General features: G+C 37.5%; 1 protein-coding gene across 6 annotated transcripts in view; it reads left to right on the top strand.

The window, feature by feature from the left end:
* MAGI1 (membrane associated guanylate kinase, WW and PDZ domain containing 1) overlaps positions 1 to 25,766 on the top strand; it is a 719,842-nt gene that overhangs the window by 604,848 nt on the left and 89,228 nt on the right. For 5 of the 6 annotated variants that reach the window (XM_012638264.1, XM_012638250.1, XM_012638234.1 and 2 more), the window contains exons 5-8: positions 5,049 to 5,250; positions 14,759 to 14,841; positions 19,503 to 19,538; positions 25,081 to 25,138. In XM_012638264.1, coding sequence (XP_012493718.1) covers positions 5,049 to 5,250; positions 14,759 to 14,841; positions 19,503 to 19,538; positions 25,081 to 25,138 — 379 coding nt within the window. The remainder of the gene's footprint in view (positions 1 to 5,048; positions 5,251 to 14,758; positions 14,842 to 19,502; positions 19,539 to 25,080; positions 25,139 to 25,766) is intronic. The other variant, XM_012638256.1, reaches the window with a different exon arrangement.

Raw genomic sequence — 25,766 nt, 5'->3', positions numbered from 1 at the left:
CCGTGTGGCAGGCATTTCGCTAAACTTTTTGTGACTACACTAGGGAGGTTACATAGCTTGTCCAATATCATAAAGCCAGTGAGTGTCAAAGCTGCCATTCCAACTCCAAAAAGTATGATTCCAAAACCTGCATGCATATCTACTGTGCTAATTGTGTTTTAAATCAAGTTCATCAGCTCTATGAAACTTCCAAGATTGTGAGTGGTTTTGCACAGTGAGAGATGCACATAAAACTAAAAGCATGTATAATTTAAGCTTTGGAAAATTTTTTTTGACTTGAACTTATGTTCTTGAAGTCACTTCCAAAAATCCCCAAGAGTATGTTAAATGTGTGCGTGCACACCCTGGTAAGTTCTTGAAAGCTTCTGATTTACCCTATGAATAAAAATGTCATTCATGTTTATCTATGGTTTACAAACCATTTTCACGTATATCTGATGAACTTTCTGGAAATCTTGAGAGATGAACAACCCAGATACTACTCTCCTAGTTTTGCAGATAAGAACCCTCAGGGACAGCGTGTGTTGCACCAGTGAATAGTGGGAGAGCCAGGCTCCCTGTCTCCCCTTCCAGTCTGGTTCCAAAATTCCATTCTACCTGTCCTCTTTGGATTCACTGGCAACCTTCAGTAAGAAAGCAATAACAGAGCTACTAAGTGTTTAGTAAATTAAATGGGAGAATTTTTAAAATCAGAGCATGTGTGAAAGTCAAAGCCATGACTGAAACTATGAATTCTTGAGTCTGCCCTGTGTCTGCACCAAAGATGAGAATCTTTGGACTTTGCATTTTCTTTCAGAGAATGAGATTGTTTAAGGTTGTGTTGAACTGGGAAGAAGACATGAAAAGCATATAAAATAAAAACAAATATTTAGATAATTTTAAATAAGGTCTAGTTGCTGGAGGGATTTTTTTCCCCCTCTGGGAAATTAAGATTACTGAGATATTTTCTCAGCAAGCTAATATTCCCTTTATGTATTGTTTTAGAACACTGGCAGGACTTTTCTAAAACATACATACTCTTAATGTTAAACTGAGTCTGTCCCTCATTTTAATTGTAGTGGCTTACCCATTACCACTACCCTTTTCCTGTTATATTCAGTTTCTATTAAAATAGGTTAATTAAAATTTTTAAATGAAAATATTAATGTCTCCTATTACCTGGCAGTTTGACGCTTCTTAAATATTATGTTTAAAGAAAGTCACTGACTTTGGACCTTTGTATTTCCAATAAGAGGTCCTAGTCCCAAGCATTTTGAGCACGTCCTGGGGGCCAGGCACTTCTCTAAGCACTTTGCATGTGTCAAAGTCATTCTGTTCTCACGGCATGTGCTTTATGCCCATTTTACAGATCAAGAATTATATGATCAGAAAGGTAAAGTCCCTTCCAAAGCTACACAGCTAGAAACAGAACTATGATTTCTGGTCTAATGTCATAACCTATCCTCTTTCTACGTATTGGTAATCTTGGCAGCCTGGGGGCCAGACCTGGACTGAAGACAAAAATTAATGATAATTTTGATGAAGATGGTGCTGCTGCTCCTGGTGGCTAGCACTTAAATAATATTTGCTGTGTGCTAGACACTGTCCTGAGCGCCTTACGTGAATAACCCATTTAATCCCCCCTACAACACTATGAGCTGGGTCCTGTTATTGCCCCATTTTCCAGATGAGGAAGCGAAGGCACAGAGAGGTTAAGTACTTTGCCCACGTTAGTAAATGGTAAAGCCAGGATTTAAACTCTGTGCCTCCAGAGTGAGTCAGTGCTTGTCGTCACTACCTTTCATTTTTTGCTTGTGCCATACTGCATTATTTTTTAAGGGAATTATGGTTGAAAAATTGGGATAGTTTGCACAAAAATGCAGATTTCCATCTTCTCTTGAAAAATCAGATATCTGGCAACTCTGAGTCCACTGTCTGTCTGTCACTGAGGCCCTGGCCTGGCTCCCTTCAGACTGTGTGGATACGTCTTCTGTGGGTCTCTGTGCACACACATCTCACTTGTGTCTTTGGCCTGGCACTGGTGGACAGAGGCCTTAGTAGCCTGAGAATGAACCATTCTCTCACTCTCTGGCCCACTGGCTGCAGGGCAACACCTCTCCTAGGAGCCAAAGGTTCTAGTGATTGTGGAGCATGGCAGGTTGTAATGCAGAAATGAGTGAACCCCAAGTGAAATTAAGACTTTTTAAACAGCTGATTTTTCACCTCATTTTTTTCTTTTCTTTCTTTGGAGAGCTCTTTGTATCTCTGTCCTCAGAATGTGATTCTTGTACCACCTAACTCTCCATCACCTGGATACTTTAAAAATGTACATTTTGGCCAGGTACAATGGCTCACATCTGTAATCCCAGCAATGTGGGAGGCCAAGGTGGGAGGATCGTTTGAGGTCAGGAGTTCGAGAACAGACTGGGCAACATAGTAAGATCCTGTCTCTACAAAAAATAAAAACTAAAAAACTTAGCCAGATGTGGTAGTGCACACCTGTAGTCCTAGCTACTCGGGAGGCTGAGGCAGGAGGATCACCTGAACCCAGGAGTTTGAGCTTACAGTGAGCTGTGATTGTGCCACTGTACTCCAGCCTGGGTGACAGAGTGAGAGCCTGTCTCTAAAAAAAATCAAAAGAATAAAAATGCACATTTTGGAACCTCACCCCAAACCTATTCTCTTGAGTACAGAGCCTGAAATAGGCATTTTAACAATCTCTCTGGGTGACTCTTATATATCTTAAGTATGAAAAGTATACAGAGATATGCCAGAAATGAATATATTTTGGATCCTAGAGACTTAAGGGTGAATCTTTTAATTCTTGCTGGTTTTGAATTTATTTTATTATTGATTATTAATTTCAAAGTGTTTTTTCCACGTTGGCTTTATTTCCTTTCTGTTCTTTCAAACTTATAGTGGTTCTATTAATCTGCACTGTTGTATGTGAGTCATAAAACCAACTCAAATTGGTTTAAGCAGGAAGTGAATGTGGGGGCTCACGCAATTGAAGAAACCGAGGGTAGCCTTGATTTCAGACATCAAATCGGAGTCACAGTCAGGGATATTAGGCCACTCTCTCCATCTTTCATCTCTGCTTTCCTCTGCATGGGTTTAATTCCCCAGTAGGTGTTGCCGAACTATGTCAAGAGAGCCACCAGTACCTACAGCGTGAGAACCTATCGGCTAAATAACTCCAGCATCATGAGGGCACCTTTTGCTTGATAGTTCTGCCTGACGTTCACTGGTTTGCCTTGGATCGTGCACCCATTCCTGAACTAATCCCAAAGGCAAAAAGGGTAGAATACTCCTGATTGGCAAAGGTTGTGACTTGGAGTCAGGAGTAGGTTTGAGTCCTCACCTGGACCTGGAATGGAGAGGGTGGTTTCCAAAGGAGATTTGGTAGTGCCAGAGGCAGAGGGAATAGATGCAGGGCAGAGAAAGCCTACAGGCAGCCTCCTCAGTGGTGGCGGATTTTGGCAGAGGCTTGCCATGCCCTCATCCACCTTTTGTATTTCCTTCATTCCCATGTGTGTCATTGGGAGCTACTCATCAGAGAAGGCGTTGAAAACAGCCTTTTATTACTCTTCAGTCTGCTCTCACTAAATTAGAAATGTCTACAGGAGAATTACTGTGGGAGATAGAAATCCACTACATTCCCTGATTATTATGTTTAAAGCCCCACAGAGACTCACATTTAATATCATCGGCTTCTATAAAAATTCAACTAGAATGTCAACAATGCCATTTGTGGATACTTCGATGACATCACCCCTGAAGTTTCTAGTTAATAGGAAGGGAAGAAGACTTGTGTACTCCAAGCCTTTGTTTAAGACCCAAGTCAAACCATCCACCCATATGATACTGTTCTGGGGGCGGGGGGGTAACTGTCTTGATTTTCATGGGAACATTCTCCTTACATTTCCCAGAGAGGCTCAAATCTGACTCACGGGTATAGCTGTCTCCATACTCTAAACTTTTGTGTACTTTTTAGCTTAATTTATCAGCCTTTGATCTTTGCCAGTATCTACCGAAAATGTTTTAAATAATTTATACAAAAATGAGTAATTATGCCATTCCGCCTGTGCTTTTGGCATGGACACTTTCTTCGCCCTCACACATCTTCTGAATCATGAAACCAAATGATACCTGTGGAATGAGGGTACAGATCACTCTGTGTTTTGATGGCCTTCTTAGTTTAAGAGACTTTAGGATTTGAGTCATGAATTGATTTCTTCTTTGACGTTTCCAAGACTGTGAGGGATCCATTATTTGGGCATGTTTTTTCTCCTTTTTTTTTTATTTCAGAATATTAAGGAGGTACACATGGCTTGAGTCAGGGCTGTAAATGTGCCCATCATCTGGATAGTGTTCATTGTATCTGTTAGGTGGGTTTTTGCCCCTCCCTCCCTCCTCCATCCCCCTGCTTGATTTCCCATGACTTTTACTTCCCTCTGTGTACTTTTGGGCCCATCGGTTAATTCCAATTTATTAGAGAGTACATGTGGTGTTTTTTTTTTTTTTTTTTTTACATTCTTGAGATACTTCATTTTATGATCTCTAGCTCCCTCCAAGTTGCTGTAAAAGGCATTAATTAATACTTTTTTGGACTGAGTGGTACTTCACGGTATACCTATACAACAGTTTGTTAATCTACTCATGAATGATGGGCACTTGGGAGGATTCCACATCTTTGCGATTGTGAATTGTGCTGCAATAAACATTCGAGTGTAGATGTCCTTTTTTTAGAATAACTTCTTTCCCTTTGGGTAGATATCCAGTAGTGGTATCCTCTCCTTTTTAAGTAAAATAAATTTTGTTGATCACTTTGATGCTTCCTATTTAAGCAACATTCATCTAAATAAAAAAGAAGTCATAGTCAGTGTCCAGGAATTAGGAAAGGATTAGGAAATAGGTAATTGAAGTAACCCTCTAACTATTAAGGAAAATGAATTTGTACTTTTAGGAATATAGATGTGTCCAGTAGTGTACTTCTGAGGTTTGGGATATGATTGCTGAATGACTTTTTTTTTTCTCTCCCTTCCTCTCCATCCCGCATGATTAAGCAGCTGATTCTGGTGACCAAGACGAGCACACTCTCCAAGAAACAACACTACCGCCTGTGAATAGTAGCATCCTCACTGCTCCCATCACGGACCCTTCTCAGAAGTTCCCTCAATACCTACCTCTTTCTGCAGAGGATAATTTAGGTCCTCTACCTGAGAACTGGGAGATGGCCTATACCGAAAATGGAGAAGTCTATTTTATAGAGTAAAGTATACCATATTTCTACCTAAATTTCCCCCCTTCTTTTTTCCTTCTTTCCCTCTGTCTAGCAGCTACAGATTTAAATTAAATCTAAAAGGAATGATCATTGATGACCACCGATGGTACTTTTTAATAAGGTTTAACAAGCTTTGTATAAAAAAGGTAATTAGTCATATCATCCTACTTACTGAGTCTGAAGAGTTTGAGGAAACGTAAGGTTAATAATTTCCCTAAAGTTTTAGATAGCTAAATTATGGCATATAGAAATTATGGTATAATATATAAATAATTAGCCATTAAAAATATTACACTCATTGCTTATTTTTTCTCAATTGGATATCTTAAAGTTTATTGTTGAGTTTTAAGACTTCTTTATATATTCTGGATATAATTCCTTTATCGTATTTGTGATTTGCATGTATCATCTCCAAGTCCAGCTTTTCTTTTCATTATCGTAACATGTTTTTCAAAGAGCAGAAGTTCTTAATTTTGATTAAGTCTGATTTACCAATTTTTTTTGTAGATTATGCTTTTGCTGTAGTAGTTAAGAAATCTTTGCTTAACCCGAAATCATAAAAATTTTCTGCCATATTTCTGTTAGAATTTTTATAGTTGTACATATCACATTGAGGTCTATGATCCATTTTAAGTTGTTTTTTTTTTTACATGGTGCAAAGTGTATGATCAAGTTTGAGAATACATAGATGTGAAAGTCTTTCAAAATTATAAAACTTGCTCGGTGCAGTGGCTTATGCCTGTAGTCCCAGCTGCTTGGGAGGCTAAAGCAGGATGATTGCTTGAGCCCAAGAGTTCGAAGCTGCAGTGAGCTATGCTCACGCCACCGCACTCCAGCCTGGGTGACAGAGTGAGACCCTGTCTCTAAAATGAAAAAAGAATTATAAAACTTAAATCCTATATAGTTAAACCTTAAATAAATAACCTTTTCTGAAAAGAAACATTTGGAATGCTTCTGGAAAATCTGAGCTGATATGATTTTCCTAACCAACAGTAGTCGATTTTTAACTGCAGTTCTTTAACTCTATTACCGTATCCTTGAGATTCACCATGTTTTTTTTCACCACTAAGAAGGAAAAAGAAAATGGCCAATTATGCTATATAAAAAAAAGCCCTGATTAATCTGTCATGCTCACATAGATTAAAATTGAAATTCTGCTATTAAGTGAACAATAACAAATGAGGGCATTGGGGAAGAATATATGAAGTATCTCACTTTCGTAAAATATATGTGTGTATACATACATATACTATATGTATATTTGTTTCTGTGAATATGTAGATATAGTTCTATATATAGAAAAATTCTAGAAGTATCTATTAACAATTAGGTTTGAGTTAAGTTAGGAATTTACTTCCTAACCACATTATACATTTCTGTGGGGTTTGAAATTTTCATACTTAGTGTGTATTTTGTAACAAGAAAAAGCAATGAGGATAATAAAGTATAATTTTCCTAAAGACATGGGAGTGAGGGAAAATGCTTGAGTCTCAGAGCATCCTCTTTGAGAACCTACCTAGGTAGAGGTTTGAGATAAATAAACCAAAGCTGCTGTGTTGTTTTCCAACAAGAGGGGAGGGGACATTGCATTTTTCTGTCTTCATGTTAATGACAAATTCTTGTTAAAGAAAGGGATAAAAGATGTAGTCTTTTCCTGGGAGTCAGCTCACCTAAAAGGTCCTGTTGCTTCCATCACTTACTAGTTGTGTGACCTCAGGAACTTGAGTTTACCTCTTGGCATCTCAATGTTTCATAGCTGTAAAAGGAGGACATGAATTTTATGGGTCGTAACTACCTTGTCAGACTGCTGTGAGAGTTAGAGGAGATAGTGAATGTAAAGTATGTGGGCTGGTACTCATTAGTGGTTACTGTTGTTATTGTTTCCATTTTCATCATCATCGTCTGTGGGCATTACAGAGGAGTTGAAACATTGTGATAAAAATGGATTTCAGCTAAAGCTCAGGATTTTGTACTTAGCTTTTGCAATAAGTAGCCTTTGAAATTATCATGTCCATTAGTAAAGAAGAATTGTGCTGTGAAAAGAAAAGGATAATAGAGGCATTCTTGGTACAGAATAATGTGTGTAATTGAAATTCTTGGAAAAGAATGTATCAGTAATTTTTCTCAAGAATGACTTGACAAATTTGAAAACAAAGTTTGATATATTAATGGTTATGGAATGCTGGGCCCCAAAACTATGACTGGCTGTAGGAGAGGACAGTGATTCGCCTACTTTTCATAACTTAGCTTTTAGCTGAGGTAAGGTGAATGTTTCACTATCCTAGTGTTTAATAGAAAATTACAGAAAAATGTAGCTTATGACAACTATGGGATTTGGTCTGCAGCTATCAAATTCCATAGAAATTAAATGATTAGATGCATACTGTTTATATTTTAGCCTCAGTTATATATCCTGGTTACTGAGTTTTTATTTATCTTTCATTCTGAAAAACTTCTTAGAGTATCTTACATTGAATATCAAGTTAAATTTCAGTAGAATTGGGTCTGCTTTGTTTTATGTATTTTATATATATATATTTTTTATAGTTTGAGGGAATTTTAGGAAATACTGGAAATGTAAACAAACATTGAAAAAATCAAGCACGGACTTATAAACTCTGGACATTGTATAGAAGAAAACAAACATAAGAAGACTTTGAAAGGAGGAGCAAATAAGACACACTGGCTAGGGAGCTTGAGATCAAAGGAACAATTGGTGGTGAGTTTCCTGAATTTTTCTCTTTTACTTCATTTATCCCAGACGTGGACTGAAGAAGCCAGCAACCCAGAGACACCAATGGATAGCGACAAATAAAAGCCTGCTCTCTCTAGCCGAAGGATCAGGAAAGGCACATCCCATGAGACAGAGAACTTTTATTCAACAACCATTCTACTTCAGTCAACAACACAGAAAAACCTGTGGTCCCACGCCCACCCTCTCCAGCAGAGGTCAATTGGGGAGGTTAGACCTCCGCTTCTCGTTAGGCCGTGACTAGGAGCCCAAACCTGCCTGCCCGGGGTAGTGTCAGAAAAGGCTAGGTGTAGAGCCAGCACTTTGATGCAGCTAGGCAGTAAAGAGTATTTCTCCTTTCCCTGTGTGGATTCTGTGCAGACCACTTGAGGGGAGTTTGGACTTCCACCCCCACTTGGCAGTAATGAGGCACCGTTCTCCCCGCCACTGGGGTGGTGGGAGAGAAGGTTTAGAGGGCAGTGAGGATTTTCACCACCATTCAGTAGTTAAAGAGTACCCCCTCTCCCTGTGGAGTCAGTGAGGCCAAGTTGGGAGCAATAGTGAGAATACTGCCACCCCTCCCAGCCAAGCTGGTGTTAGCAAATGCCTTGATGGGAGCTGGAACTGCCCTCCCCACTCCACCCAACAGTGACAAAGAGCCCATTCCCTCTACCGTTGTCAACAGAAGCCAAGTGGGGGCCCTACGTAGAAGTAACAGATAGCATCCCCCTTTCCTCTCTTTGAGCAGTGTTAGAAAAAGCCGATAGAAAGTTGAAATAAGATCTAGATATACCCAAAATGTCCAGATTAATCAGGAAATCACTTCTTATACCAAGAACCAGGAAGATCTGAAATTGATTGAGAAAAGGCAATCAGTAGATACCAGCACTAGGATGACAGTATGTTAGTGTTAATATTACCTAACACAGATTTTAAAGCAGCCAAAAGCACTTCAACAAGCAATTATAGTTATGCTTAAAACAAATGGAAAAAAATGGAAAGTTTCAGCAAAAATTAGAAAGTCTCAGCAAAGCAATGGAAGATATAAAAAACAGAAAATTTTGAACTGAAAAATACAGTAGCCAAAATAACAAGCTTAGTAGATGAATTCAACAGCAGAATGAAGTAGGGAGAGGAAAGAATTAGTGAACATGAAAATAGAAATTGCCCAATCTGAAAGAGAGAAAATTGACTGGGGGAAAAAGTGAACAGAGCCTCAGGGCTTTTGGAACAATAACAAAAGATCTAGCATTTGTGTCATCAGAATCCCAGGAGAAGAAAAAATGGATGGGACTGCAAAGAGAAGTACTTGAAGAACTAATGGCTGGAAATTTCCTGAATTTGGCAAAAGAAATAAACCTAAAGATTCAAGAAGCTGGATGAACCCAAACAGTAAATCCAAAGAAAACTACTAAGATACATCGTAGTCAAATTTCTGAAACTAAAAACAGAAAAATCTCGAAAGCAACAAGAGAAATGATACTTTATGTATGTGGGTAAAACAATTCAAATGAAACTACAGGGGCCAGAAGGAAGTTGGCTGACATTTTTCTAGTGCTGGAAAAAAATGAGGGATTAACCCAGAATTCTACCCCAGTGAAAATATTCTTTACAAATGAAAGAGGAATCAAGATATTCTTAGATGAAAGAAAAGTAAGAAAATGTGTTGCCAGCAGGCCTACCCTAAATAAATGGCTAAATAATATTCTCTAAACAAAAAGAAAATTCAAAAACCAAAAAAAATCTTAGAACAACACGAAGAAAGAAAGAAAAATGCAAAGAGTAAAAATATAGGTAAATGAAATACAGTTTTATTGACCTATTGATTTTCTTTTTTTCCCCCCCAGTTTTACTGAGGTATAATTGACACCTCGTGAGTTTTCTAAGTTAGGGTTGAGGGTTGAAGTGAAAATAACACTGTTTAATATGTTTTTAAAGGTACGTGGAGAGAATATTTAAGATAATTTATTAATAAGGGAGGGAAAAAGGGTATAAATAGAGGTAAGGTTTTGATATGTCAGTTGGTAAAATGAGACTAGTAGATTGTGATAAGATATATGTAAAAATATGTTTATAAATAACATAATGTATGTATATATATTATATAATACCTAAAGCAACCACTTATAAAACTATGCAAAGAGATATGCTCAAAAGTACTGTAGATAAATCAGAACGGAATTCTAAAATATTCATGTAACCCATAGAAAGGCTGGAAAAATAAAACAGAGAAAAGAAAAATAGAACAAAAAGAAAGCAATTAACCAAATGGAATACTTAAGCCCTAACATATCAATAACTACATTAAATGAAGTGAACTAAATTCAGCAATTAAAAGATGGAGAATCAAAAAGTAGATTACAAAAACATGACTCAACTGTATACTGTCTATAAAAACTTATTTTCAAATATAACAATATAGTATGTTGAAAGTAAAGGGATGGAAAAATATATCTTGCAAACTTTAATCAGAAGAAAGCAAGAGTTGCCTTATCAATATGAGATAAAGTAGGAAAGTCTCCAAGCACTTAAAAACTAAACAACACACTTCTAAATAATCCATAGGTCAAAGAGGAAGTCTCAGGGAAATAAAGAAGAAGTAAACCAATTTAACTGAAAGAAAATGAAAATAAAGCATATCAAAATGGGTGGGACACAGCCAAGGCAGCGATGAGAGGTAAACTTATAGCACTAAACATATATATGAGAAAAGAGGAAAAGTCTCAAATCAAGAATTTAAACTCCCAACTCAAGAACCTAGAAAAAGAAGAGTAAATTAAACTCAAAATAAGCAGATAGAAGGAAATAATAAAGATGAAAGCAGAAATCAGTAAAATCAAGAGCACTAAAATAATAGAAAAAATCAATGAAGCAAATAGCTTGTTCTTCAAAAAGATTATAATATTGAAGAACCTCTAGCAAGACTGACAAAAAATGAGAAAATATGCAAATTATCGATATTAGGAATTAAACAGGGAATTACTGCAGACCCTAAAGGCATCCAGAAGATTAAATAAAGGAATGCTGCCAATCAATGAATCTACACACATAAATTTGACAATTTAGATGAAATGGACCTCAAGAATCACAAACTGTCATAATTTGTCCAATAGGAAATAGGTAATTGAAGTAACCCTCTAACTATTAAGGAAAATGAATTTGTAATTTAAAAACTCCTGAAAAAGAAATCTCCAGGCCCATATGGTTTCACTGGAGAATTCTACCAACCATTTGAAGAAGATTTAATACTATTTCTACATAATCTCTTCCAGAAAATAGAAGAAGAGGAATGCTCCCCAATTATTTTTATGAAGCTAGTATTACCTTGATATCAAAATTAACAAAGACAATACAAAAAAAGATATAGGTGCAAAAATCTTTAACAAAATATTAGCAAATAGTATTCAGCAATGTAGACTCTTCTGTGATTAAGTGGGAATTAGTCTAGGGGTGCAAACTGGTTCAATGTTCAAAAAAATCAGTATGACCCACCATGTTAAAAGTCTAAAGGAAAAGAATCACATGATCATATTAATTGATGCAGGAAAAGCATTTGACAAAATTCAGCACAGCCAACATTACACTTACTCGTGAAAGATGAAAGGCCTTCCCTGCAAGTTTGGGAACAAGCCAAGGATGTCAGCTCTCACCATTCTTACTCAATCATGCTAGAAGGTCTCTCCAGGTTTATTAGACAAGAAAAGGAAATAAAAGCCATGTAGGTTGGAAAAGAAGAAATAAAACTACCTGTCTTTGCAGATTAAATGATTATCTATGTAGAAAATCACAAGACGTGTACCCAAAAAAACTCTATAATAAGTCAGTTCAGCAAGATTGCAAGATAAAAAATAAGCATACAAATATTGATTGTATTAATATATCTATACACTGGCAACGAACACTCAGACACCAAAATTAAAAATAAAATGTAAAGGTGCTCAAAAAAATGACACAGCTATCAATCTAACAAAACATGTATTGGATTTTCTAGGCTGTGAACTACAAAATGCTGATAAAAGAGATCGAAGAAGACTGTAATAAATGGAGAGATATACCCTATCCATGGATTGGAAGGCTCAGAATTTTTTTAGCTTTTTTTTTTTTGAGACAGAGTCTCACTCTGTTGCCTGGGCTAGAGTGCCGCGGCGTCAGCCTAGCTCACAGCAACCTCAAACTCCTGGGCTCAAGCAATCCTCCTGCCTCAGCCGCCTGAGTAGCTGGGACTACAGGTGTGCGCCACAACACCCGGCTAATGTTTTTTCTATTTTTAGTAGATACAGGGTCTCTTTCGTGCTCAGGCTGGACTCGAACTCCTGACCTCAAACAATCCCTCCTGCCTTGGCCTCCCAGAGTGCTAGGATTACAGGTGTAAGTCACTGCACCCAGCCATATATTGGAACAGTCTTGATGAGAATTATGCTGAGTGAAAACACCAATCCCAAATATTACATACTACCATTCCATTTATATAACATTCTTAAAGTGACAAAATTATGAAAACGGAGAACAGATTAGTGGTTGCTAGGGATTAAGAAGAAGGTTGAGGGGAATGGTTGGAAGGGAACCAGGTGTGACCATACAAGGGCAACATGAGGGAAATGTTTTGTGTATTGGCTGTGTTGACAACAGTGTCCCCACTGTCACAGTGTACTATAGTTTTGCAAGATGTTACCATTGATAGGACCTAGGTAAAGGGCACGGGGGTGCCTATATTGTTCCTAACAGCTGCATGTGAATCTACAGGTATTTCAAAATACAAAAGTTTTTCTATCTTGCTGTGTAGGAATAGGGTGGACCATGGATTCTAGTGCACAACTCCCTGGGTTTGAATCCCAGTTTTGCTGTGTATAAATAGAGTGTTCTTGGGCAAATTTCTTCACCTCCCTGTCCTCAGTTCTCTCATTTGTAAAGTGAGAATAATAATTTTCATGCTAATAATACTTCCCTCAGGGGTTATTGTAAGGATTGAATAAATTGTAATATATGTGTAAAAGACTTAGGACAGATTCTGGTAGTTGTAAGTGTTTAAATAAGTAGTGGTGGTGGTGATTGTTGCACTACCTTTTATTTATTTTTCTTTTAATACAATTGAGATGATGTATATACATTTGCACATTGTTTTTCACTTAAGCCATAATATTTTTCTTTACCGACTAATAACCTTTGAATCTACAATAAAGACCTTTGGCCATCTCCCACCTCCTGTGTTTACAGTCTAAACATCAAACTTCAAAAAAACATTTTTTTTTAATTTCTTGTTTTCATGTGTGGTTTGTAGCCAGAACTACTGGACTTGGAGTGTTTTCTACTCCACCCACTTAGCTGCATAGTGGATTAGGGGCTCAAGGAGAACTTTGTGCCAGACACTGCTTTGGGAAGCACAAAAGCTGAATGCTTCTAGCCATTCTGGTGACATTTCTAACATGATCGAAGAGCAATATCCTTGGGAATGTTTCTGTACACTTTCAGATCTTCAAGGCCCAGTTACTGTCTGTTGAAATACTTCATCTAGAATTAAACCATACCCTCCAGAAGGCAGTTGGGTGACATGTTTTAGCCCATCCAGGCTTTTCCTTGGCCCAGGTTCTATTTATGATAGGTAAATTGGGGTTGCCTTCAGTATGTCCAAAGCATAATTTAGGACCCTGTGATTAGTGATGTGTACTGGTCGTTTTGAGCCATTTTATGTGAATTGAGGTAGTTTCACGCTGTCATGAGAAATGTAATCTAATGAGTGAGATAGCAACCTTCTTTGTAAATTCTAGCATCCAAGATTTAAGTCATAGATAAATTTAAAATAAATTGGAATTAGCTCTTTGACAAATGTGAAGACTAAAATAAGTCTAGACAAGTTTAGACAGTATAGGCAAGGGGTGTCATTTGCAACTCATTTTTCAAAAATAAAGCCGGTATTACATTTTAAACTTTCAGTGATTGAATGATTATATCTTAAGTAAGTAAAAATCCTGCCTAAGACCCTCCCCAAGCCATTTTATAATTCTCATCTCAGGCTTTCTTCTGGTTTGGGTTTTGCTGGGCCTCAGAAAACAGTACCCCAAAATTAAGGCCTCAGAAGCAAGTTTTTCTTTCACCTTCTCCTGTCCTGTCTTCCTGCCCCTCAGTCCCGTTCTTCCCTGAGGCTAGCCATAGCAACTAGCATCCTTCTTCTCCAAAGCAAGTCATAAAAACCAGAACCCCTTTTCCCAAAAGCCAGCTGTAAAAGCTAAAATTATTCTGTGTAAAAACTGCCCATAAAGGAATGACCTGACCTACCTTGTTGGACTGTAGATTATAAGACCCCCATTCCAGAGAGGGCCCTGCCCATATCCAGAAGGAAGGAATGCAGCTCAGAGAGGCCAAGAGAGATCTAGACAGGCCTTGCTGAGTTTTCCCACTCAGTCTGCTAGCATTAGATCATACCCTTTTTTTGTCCAATCATATTTCTACAAAGTATGGCGGTCCATACTTTGTTGAACCTAAGCATAAAAATAGATGCTCTATTTTGGGGTCTTGATTCTGAAGGTGCCCATGTACACATGTTAAATACATTTATATGTCTTTTTCTCCTATAAATCAATGCCTTATGTTAGTGATTTTTCAGCAAACGTTTAAGGGGCCAGGGGCCTTTGGTCCCTACGTTTGCTGTTGGAAATTATCTTTGCTTTGGTTGAGGTGCAAATATTCAAGAGTGTGTGATTCTGTTATTGGGCTTTTTGCTTTTTTTCTTTTCAAAAAAATTTCTTGTTTTTGTTTCTGGATTGCAGCCATAACACAAAAACAACATCTTGGTTAGACCCTCGGTGCCTGAACAAGCAGCAGAAGCCTCTGGAAGAGTGTGAAGATGATGGTAAGGAACCAGGAATGTCTTGGGTTAAGTGAGTTGGGGCTTGTTCACATGTGCAAATTTAAAGAGTTCTAGCAAGGTCAATTGGGTTTTAACAGTGTGTTTTTAAAAGGTAATCCAATTTGTGCTATGGTTTACGAAAGCAGGAGGAAAGTCAGTAGAATTGTTTCAAAAGAACGATTTGTTTACATACAGAGGTACATGCATGCTAATATCTCCATTAGAAACTGAACTTTAGCACAGGCAGAAACTGTTCAAAGAAGAACATCTTCTGCCTTCAGGAACTTGGAGAAGACTCCAGAAAGTCTCCAGGAATATAGAAACCAAAGGAGCTGTGGTCACGCATACCTACTGAACCCTAACGCTATGTTGTAAAATGTTATAAAACCCTGTGTTAGGAGAAAAAGATCGGGAGCCTTTCTTGAACTGTACATGCTTTATAACTCCGTCACTTCCCCAGTCTTGAGGGTAGGAGAAGCAGATTTTGACATGTTTGGGAATCTATGTGTAACTTAGAGTACACCCAAAATACCTGAAAAGTGTATTCTTTCTAGAAGACAGTGAGGTGTTAACGTAGAGCCCCACTCTCCCCTTTAATCTCAGAAACGGACTAACTGGCTGTAAGAGTTTCTGTTGACAAAGATTTCAGGGCTTTGGAATTACTTCTCCCAAATGAGGAAAAAAAATTCAGACAGAACAAGTGTGTCCCTTTTTAGTATACTGAAGTCTATCCCAAGTTCTACCAAAATTACTTTTTGACTGGATGAATGAAAAGGGAAATGGTTTGCTTTGGTGCTCATTATTTAATTCTGGAATTTGAATTAGTATAATTATTGAATACATTTTTATTGTATTATAACAAAACTTTATTAATTTGTCCTGTAGTGCAGAATTCTTGTGTATATGAACTTGAGGATTTCTGAAAATGCAAGCCAGTATTTTAAAGTATATTATTGAAACCTTGTACTTCATGATTCTTCCTTATGCATGGTTTGCAGGTAACATTAAGTGAACTTAGAATTGTGTGTCCATATTCATCTGAGTGACTTCAAGTGGAAGTACAAGTCCTTCTAACTTAGGAGGCATAACTGAGATGCTTGTTTTATTTTGATTGCTTGGTCTTGTTCCTGAAGAAGGAATGGAACAGGTGCCGTCAGAACTGGTATTTTATATGCTTGGGGGATAATGGATTGTCTGGATTATTTAAATATTCTGTTTAATATAATACAGGTTGAATATCCCTGGTTTTGAAAATCCAAAATGCTTCAAAATCCAAAACTTTCTGAGTGCAAACATGATGCTCAAAGGAAATGCTCATTGGAACATTTTAGATTTTGGATTTTTGGATCAGGGATATTGAACTGGTAAGTATTTAATACAAATATTCCAAAATCTGAAAACATCTGAAATCCAAAAGCACTTTTGGTCCCAAGAATTTCGGATAAGGAATATTCAACCTGTACATAGGTGACCAGTTTTCAAAGATCAGAACCTAAAACACATTCAACCATAAAATTTCATGGAACAAAATTTAATCTTTATTTGATACTTGATGATTTTGAAGGCAATTTAGGCACTGTTATTACCATAAGGTCTTCACTGTCAATATCAATTATAATTATCTTGGGAATGTATGAAAATACCTGCTAATATAATTTTATAAATGATAGAATTCTGCAATAGGTTCTAATGAAAAACTATAAGTATTGAGTAGAATTATTTAACATTTTTATTACCAGATCTGGTAATTTTTAATTCTTATTATTTATGTTAATGTTATTTTCTTTGAAACAAGTATGTATTTGTACCAAATGCAAATAGTTTAGTAATTATCCCTTCAACATTAAAATTAATATATCCTATTTTTAATAGAAAGTATATGTATGTTTACATGCCTATATACATAAATGGTATAAAATATATAATCAGATTGTGACAAGCATCAGTTCACATTTTCTGTTGCCAGTTAACACAAAGCTACCTTGTGTTGTTGTTTATATTATGACACAAAGCAGAAAAACATATTGGTCACAAATACTGTTCGTGTATTTCTTTCTACTCTCTTCTCTGTAGGTCATGTACACGTGGGATATAACAGTATAGCATCGTACCTAATTATTGTAAAGATTTTGTATTTTTTATTTCCTGTCCCAAAAAAGTGAGAAACTAGTTAGGGATTTTGATCTTAGTGATTAACTCCTTCTGTCATTGTTGTGTCTAATTCAAGTAGAAACCTTTGACCTGGGCTTTGAGCTCCAAGCCAATATTTTAATCCACCTGGTTTATAACACTAACTGTTGTTTCGAAGAGACTTCAAACTCAGTCTGATTAGAACCAGACTAAGGGTCCTTCTCTCTAAAATCTGGTCTTCTCCAGGTGTTCCCCGTGTCAGTTTAGGGTAAATGCATGCATACTCAAGAGACCCCTTTGATCTGTCACTTTTCTTCACACCCATTTGAAATCTACAAGCCAGTTGAATTCACTTTGGTCTTCTAAGTATCTCTAGATCCATTCACTGTTTTTTTCAACATCTCTGCCATTCTTATCTGTCCAGGGTCATGATCATCCCCCAAGCAGTCTTGCCTGCTCTCCTTGCTATGCTACACTCTGAGCAGTGTTTTAAAATGTAAGTGTGTGATGTTATCACCCCCAGATGGGCTGCTCAGGAAACGCCAGGTCTATAGCCCGTTTCTCTCAGCCTCTCTAGGTTTTCTCTCACTCTCCCTCTCTGCTCTTCATCCTCACGGGTCCTCATTGAGTTCCTGCTTCACGTCAGTTAGATGTGCAGTTCTCTCTTCTAGAATCCTCTTCCATCTCACAACTGGTCATTGAATACCTTCTATATGTCAGATGTGTTCCAGTCATTTCAGATTTATCAGTTAACATAACAGACAAAAAGCCCTGCTCTCCTAGAGCTTAAATTCTAGCCATTTTTTGCCCAAAGTCTTTTTGCTATATTTTGTTTATTCTTCAGATTATGGCTCAGGGACTTTTTCATAACTTTGCCCCCAGATATGATTAGGTCACAGTATTACGTAGCTTACGCTATAGAGAATTTATCACACTTTTAATTTTAGTTTTATTTATATGAGCTTTGGACTTGTCTCCTATTCCAGAAGGGTTGAGATGTATCTCATTGTGCTAATTTTGCTGTCTCTATCACCTATTACAGTGACTGGCACAATAAAGAAACAAATGAATGCTCCCAATGACATTATTAGATAATATCCAAATGGGCATATTCATGGATGATTTTGTGTAAATCAGATGCCCGCCCTTTTTTTGAGGCAGGATCTTGCTCTGTCGCCTGGTTAGAGTGCAATGGCGTCACCACAGCTCTCTGCAACCTCAAACTTCTGGGTTCAAGTGACCCTCCTGCCTCAGCCTCCCGAGTAGCTGGGACTACAGGCATGTGTCACCACATACGGCTAATTTTTTTGTGGAGACGGGTCTCACTCTTGCTCATGCTTGTTTCAAACTCCTGGCCTCAAGCAATCCTCCTGCCTCAGCCTCCCAGAGTGCTGGGATTACAGGAGTGAGCCACGGTACCTGGCCAGCTTCCCCTTTTAAGAAACAATGCCAGTCAACATTTACTATTGGCAATGGGATCATTTTAAATCAAGAGTTATGGGGTGTGGAGGGCCATGTTGGTTACTTAACTCAATAATTGATTGATTGATTCATTCATTCATTTATTCATTCAAGAAACATTTAGTGCTTAACATGTACCAGAAACCACACTGGGCACTGAGCATAATGTGGTGGTAAAAACAGGCTTCACCCCTATTTTCCCTGTGTTTGTGGAGCTTAAAGCAGAGGGGAGGATAGCCACCTGCCCTGTAGCTGTGGAAACTTTAGGTATGAAATGATTTTTTCATGTTATCCTGTGTTCTCATTAATAATAAAATGTTTTACTGATAGCAAGAGGAGGGGGTCAAGAATGCAAAGGATTTTGACTTGTTTTGCTCACTGCAATTACTGAGAATATTTTTATTCTAACATTTCTGAGCTGTTTGACTCAGAAAACTTATATAAACACAAGACCAATGAACTCTGCCTCCCAATACTCCTTCTGGGCAGCCTTCAAGGCTCGCTTCCTTGATGCACGTCATCATGACATAATCGTTCTAGCTCCTTTCAGAAAGACGTCGGAGTTTAGCTCATCGTATAGTCTGCATTCTCAAATTGACCTCACCTTCCATTTTTCAAGCAACAATATTACTTGTAAGTTAAATAATGCTTTAATTGCCAGTGTAATTGCCTCACTGATTAGAGGTTTATTGAAGGATTAAAAGGACTGATATTGAAAGGTCTAACAGCTTTGTTTACTCCCAATAAGATCTATAATAAGTGACTTCCCACTTAAGAACATTGAAACCGCAAAGGTATTTGTCATCTTTTACAACCAATCAAATCTTATTTTGACATACAAGGAAATGAGCCATATAATTATTTTGCCAATATCAGCTCTTACCGTTTTGTGATTTACACTGAGGTCGTGAGTTTACTAGCCAAGCCAATGAAATAAGCCACAATGCAGGTAAGGACAAAATATAGCGATGTGTTTGCTGCTGTTTTTCTAAGGGGAGTTTCTTTCTTGGTGCTGGTGTCTGAATTTTGCTTTCTCTCTTTTCTATCTCATTCCTGCTATTCCTTTGGAGAAGAAGGGGTACACACCGAGGAGCTGGACAGTGAACTAGGTAAACCCTCCCTGCCCACTGCTGCCGAGTGATTGCCCTGCATGGTTTTGTCTCCAGTGAATTGCTTAATCCCTCTGTTTCTTTAGTTTGCACTTCTCCAATTATGATTTTCAGTCTCGTTTATCCATGAAAGGTCAATCTTACAACCCTGTGTCTGACTGCAGGCATCAGACAGGGTTGTAATACATTGTGTCTACAAAGAGGTCTGAGTGAATGGAGACTAGAACTAGAGTTAGCAAATTGGTGATAGGTAGTCTTGTAAATTGAGGATTGGGAAAAAATGGAAAAGATGCTTGCCATGTCCCTTGAACTTTCATGTAACCTGTTCTGGCCTTATTTCTTTATTTGTTCAGTGTGGGTGGTTATTGGGATAATGCACAAAAGCAAAACAAAGACCCAAAGACAAACTTAGGGAGCATTGTAGGAGTAGTTGCAGTAAGATAATTTCAATGATTAATTGAATAGTTAAGTCTTAGGAAGAATCATGTTGTTATTAAGTCACAGACCACATGTTGACCTTGTCATTATAGTGAATGGCTTGTTTATATAGTGATGCAGTGTTTATATGTGCTATTTTCCTTAGAGTATGTGTATTAGTGTAAATTAAGTCTTGAGTATTCTAACTATTGTAGTTTAGGAATAATTTACATTAGCAGATAATGCCAAACTCTTGTATGTGCTGTTGGAATATATTGAATTATGTTTCCTGCTAAGTTCAGTGCTTTATGTTCTGCTTTGAACAATATTAAAATGAGTTTGCATTCCATTTGATGCATCTTCTGATGGTTAGATAGGAAAGCACAAGCTTCATCTAAATTGCAGATAAAAGCCTTTGCTATTGACATTGGTGATAATTTTTTTTAAGTAGAAGATTGTTTAACATTAGTATGAATGGAACCGTCCTAAGATTATTGAATGTGCCTGCATTTTTTTTTTTTTTTTTTTGAGACAAGAGTCTCACTCTGTTGCCCATGCTAGAGTACAATGGCATCATCATAGCTCACAGCAACCTCAAACTCCTGGGCTCAAGCGATCCTCCTGCCCCAGCCTCCCTGGTACCTGAGACTATAGGTGCACGCCACCATGACAGGCTAATTTTTTAATATTTTGTAGAGGTAGGATCTCACTGTGTTGCCCAGAGTGGTCTTCAACTCCTGGCCTCAAGCAATCTTCCCACCACAGCCTCCCAAAGTGCTAGGATTACCACTTTGAGCCACTGTGCCCAGTCTGCCTGGCATTTTTGAGATTGCTTTAAGACATGAAAATATAAATATATTTAACACAGGTTATTGCTTTCATTTGGTTCTATAGGTAAAGATAATCATAGTTGACTAGAATTATGATATAATAGAATTTAGGTCTATTTTTCTTAATATTTGGAACATATCCTGTTGTAATTGATGCATATGCCAACAATGATTGATAACTATTGATGGATCTATTTTTACAGACATTTGATAAGTTGTTTTTGTGATCATTATGGTAGGAATGACTTGAGGTTCACCCTGAGTAATAGAATAATTTGAAACTAATCTGATCAAAAAAAGAATTTATCAATTCAGTGATATTAGATAAAGTAATTGAAAAAGACAGCTAAGTTTCCCAGACACAAAATGAGCATCTTAATCATTTGTTCAGCCGATTTCAACCAGTCTTGCTACCTGAATAACACGTGTGAGTGACCACTCTGCTGTCTGCAGGTGGCCGGTGGTGATAACACAGCCGTGTACAGGGGCACGACCTTATTTGCTTTTATGAAAGAATGTTGAAATTTTCAGGAAAGACAGTTCTGTATTTTTCCCCCGTAACTTTGATTTTTGTGGGAACTTTCTTATGCCATTAAAGACTCTAAAAAATGAGTTTGAATGGCTGCGTAGTGTGCCTTCTTGTGGTCATAGCTCTAATTCTGGGGGGCAGTTGGTGCATTTGTGGAGCTGTCTCTGTGGTCAGATCAGGGTGCTTGGTTCCCCTGTCTTACTGGCCATGTGACCATAGGCAAGTTGTCACCTTCTTTTAGCTTCCGTTATCTGTAAAGCAGGATTGAAAGGGGAGCTCCCATGGTGCTTGGGAGGAGATGTAGTGAAAGCGTGTTTTTATACTTGTCTCTGTAATCAACACATGTTGTTGCTATTACCAGTTTTATTATTTATTACCTAATTTCCTCTTGTTGGACTTTTCAATACTTCCTTATGACACTTTTTCCCTTTAACATGGGACAAGGGAGGAATGTGTTCTGTACTGTAGAAATGGCCCACATGTGTTCTTTGTAGGTAGGGTAGAGATATGACCCTTGATTTTTTTACCAGCACATACCCACTGTGTAAAGAGTAGCACATGTGCGCACACACACTGTTCTCTGTTGCACTCACTCCAGATTCTATTGACAAGATCACTGCTCATTTTCTTAATAAGAGGGTCCTAATTTCAAACAATAGCAACTGTCAGGTTTTTGGTGAACAATGCAATTCCAGATGTGACAAAGAAACCCTCTCTGTAATCTGCCTCTGAGAGGCGTGGGTGGTTGGCTTGGGTGTTGGACACAGATCATTTGATTACAGAGTTGTCATTTCTGAACTCTGTTGTTTGAGCTGGGTCAGTAGGTCCATTATGCACTTTTGGTTTGCACAATTTATCACATCCTCTGCAGACATCTCCCAGAATCAAAAAGCACCTGCAGAACCTTTTGGAATTATAGGCTGTTCACATGGTGAAACCAACCAGGGGAGGTAGAGACAAGAAAGTGAGCTCCCCTCCCAAGCAAAACTAAGTCACAGTTTTGATTTTTATCTCTGATTTTGAACATGATTTTCAGTCTGTGCGCTGACTAATCTCTTTTGAAAAGAACTTAGAGTCTTTGACTGCTCAATATTTGCCTCTTTGGTGACAAAATAGTGCATCATGAAATTTTCAGGGGCAGGAGTAGCAAGCATGCAGGTCATAGAAATCTGTCCTATTCCTTTTGTGCTTTCCTGGAACAGCTGCCATTTGTTGAACACTTGCTGTGTGCCAGGAACTGTGTGCTGAGTGCTTTTCTTCATTTAATCCACTGTTGACTTTTGAGGTAAACCCAAGAGAACAATGTGGGTCAGAGATGTTGAGTAAGTAGCCCAAGGCCACAGAGCAGTAAAGCTAAGTGAAAGAGCCAAGGCTCAATCCCAGATCTGGGCAATGCCGAAGGGGTCTTAGCCACCTCGTATCTCTATGATAGCTTGTGCAGTGTGGTCTGCTCCCTGACAGTGGTTAGACATGGAGGGATTCCTCTTTAGGAGTTGTCAGAGTGTTTAGGAAAAAAATTATAATGTAATCACCTCCTGGGCTTAAATATTTTCTGCCATTTCCAGTTTTTTAGAACCAAATGACAAATTCTAGGACAAACATCTTCCTTAATTAAATTGATGACCTATTTCTATTTTAAGCACTAGGAGACTAATTTCTGTTATTAAGTTAATCACCACATTGGAAGTGAGAAATCTATCTTTTCAATATAAGATGAGTTTTGACTTGAAAAACTGGACAGTTTCTAGTGTTTGCTAATCTGCTCCAGAAGATGTGTTTAAACTGACACATGTCTAGAAATGCCAGTTGACTGGCCCCATTTTTCGACTCTAGAACCATAATTTGTTGACTAGGCAACAGGACAAAACTCAGGGGTAGCTTCTTTTCTTGAACTCTCCTCGGACCTCCATCAGAGCACATACCATGTGTTTGAATTTTATGCTTAGATGACGTACTTGCGTTTATCTTTCTGTCCCTGGAGCCAAACAAATCCTCAGGCAAACAGTAGGCACTCAATAGATGTTTCTAAAATTAATAATTGAGTGAATTGGATGCTTAATATTTTCCCTATTTTATCTAAAGATAATCAGGCCAAATATTTAAGGTTGCAGATTTTGATAGGAGGTTTGGTTCAATTAAACGTAATGTGTTCTCACTCACTCACCCGCTCTTCTGCCCCATGCAAATATGTAACTGCACCAATTTCCATTTTTTTAATCTTCGATTTCCCAACTTTTTGGAAATATTTTCCTGGGTTCATTTTCATTTAAATGGTAATTTCCAGCTTTGTAGGGGGAAACCATTTTCCAGGCATTTAATTTGCATTGGTCTGCAAGACTCAGTATATGAAAACACCAAGTTGTATCAACATCTGCAAATTGGACCTGTCTTGCATATTAGTAACTTATGTCTCCTAGAATTCAAAGACTTCTTTAAAACCTGCTAAATGTTTGTTTTTTTTTTTTTAAAATTAGAAGAAAAGAGGGGGAAAACCTGTCTCTTTGTTTGCAAACAAGTAACATGTGGAGCAAAAACCATGAAATTAATGTCTCTTGATGTGCAGCCAAATCTGAACAAAACATAAACTTTGAGTAATTAGTCTGTGTGTGTTTGTGTGCATGCTCATGCCTCATCTCAGTCTGGAACTGTTTGTGGCATACATAAGCCCTCTGCCCTGATGACACAGTCATTACTTGAAAATAGTGGCCATGTAATTCTTTGAATTAAAAAAAAATCTGTTTTAGAATAAGTCATATTTCAAGTGTTTGTAATATTCCATTCAAGTTGGTCATAATAGCTGCTTCTAGGAATAATGACTCACGTTTGAGTATGGTATTATACAAGCTTGGCTTAACCACATATATCAGGGTAGCTTTAAAATTAAGTTGAGTCATTGCTGCTCTGCCCGAAAAGACTGTTTAATGACACAAAACACAACCTCCTTGCTTCTTTCACCAAGTAAAATAATGTGGTACACTGGCCCTTTCCACAATAGATTCTTGTTCTGACAGAACTCACTATTACCTGTTTAATACAGTTTCGACCTTTGATATGAAACCTTATGAGGTAAAGTCCAGTAGAGCACGGTTGAGTTTTCAGAAAGGCACATACATCCCCAGTGCCATTTACCACCACATTTAAAGGAATGAAATATCCCCTGTAGGTTCTCTGTGAGCAGGACGTGTGTTACCGCTTTCGTAGATAAAGTGCCGGGGAAGATGGGCCGGCCCAAATATGGCACCTGAGTGATAGATGCATGCAATTCAAAAATGCCACTCCATTTTAATTAGAAATAAGGAGAAAATAAGATGCAGATTTGATTTTATTCCAAGGAGAGCAAAACAACATTATCATTTTGAAAATGAAAAGAAACATTAATTTTCATCCCTTTTTGCTAGTGTAATAAGGTAGTCTAGAAACAAAAGGAGAAAACCGTAAACATTTAAGGTAGAAACTAGGCATCAAGGCAAGTTTTAACTATATTTCTATCAAAATCTAATTTAATAGTTGATTTAGAATCAAGTTATCTGGAGCTATATTTTATTAAGTTTTATTTGCTTAAGTAAAATACCAGTGGATAAGGAATTACTCTTCATGTTGGATAATACACTGATAAAATGAAAACAATACATCCTTTATTTTGGTGAGGGTACTCAGTTTTAATTGGATTTAAGACATTTTTATGAGTCTTTCTCTTTTTACCTCACTCACTTGTTGAAAATTCCCAGGCTCTCCTTCTTGCTCTAAACGATATTTTATTTTTCAGAACTGCCTGCTGGTTGGGAAAAGATTGAAGACCCTGTCTATGGTATCTACTATGTAGAGTAAGTGCCTCTTCACAATCCACAAGTTAGTTCTTACCCCTCTGTAATTATGTACATTTATATTCATAGAACTTGCCATCATTATAAGGTACAAACTACATAATAATACTATTAATTTTATAATAAAAATACACATGCATATTTTAATGAATGAGGGAAAAAAATTGAGTGACTCAGGATAGTAAATCATAACATTAAATTCATGAGGGCAGGATCCGTGTGTTTTGTTTACACTGTATCACCAAAGCTCAACATGGTCCTGGCATTATGGCCGGTACTTAATAAGTATTGGCTGAATGAATAAAGAGAAGCCAGGATTCAATAGACCAGATGAAGAAGGGTTGTTTACCTTTAGGAGGAGTATCTGTTTTGACTATTAATACTTTTTGCCCTGCCCAGGTCTGAACTCTTAGTAATTATTTATTTATTCATTTAGACATTCTGAAAGAGTCTGAAAAATCTTATTTATGAAATGTTGCGCTAGCCTAACTTGCAAGACTTTGCGTGCCTTTCTGCCTCTCCGTTGCCTGAGGAGCATACACGTGGCTTTTGTTTTCTGCTTTGAAGTCTCAAATTTTCATCATGACTTCTTTATCGTGTGCTTTATTCTAGCATTGGGCACACAGTT

The sequence above is a fragment of the Propithecus coquereli genome, unplaced genomic scaffold (genome assembly GCF_000956105.1).
Source record: "Propithecus coquereli isolate 6110/MARCELLA unplaced genomic scaffold, Pcoq_1.0 Scaffold1, whole genome shotgun sequence".
NCBI classification, from domain to species: domain Eukaryota; kingdom Metazoa; phylum Chordata; class Mammalia; order Primates; family Indriidae; genus Propithecus; species Propithecus coquereli.
This window is presented reverse-complemented; position numbering and strand designations above follow the sequence as displayed.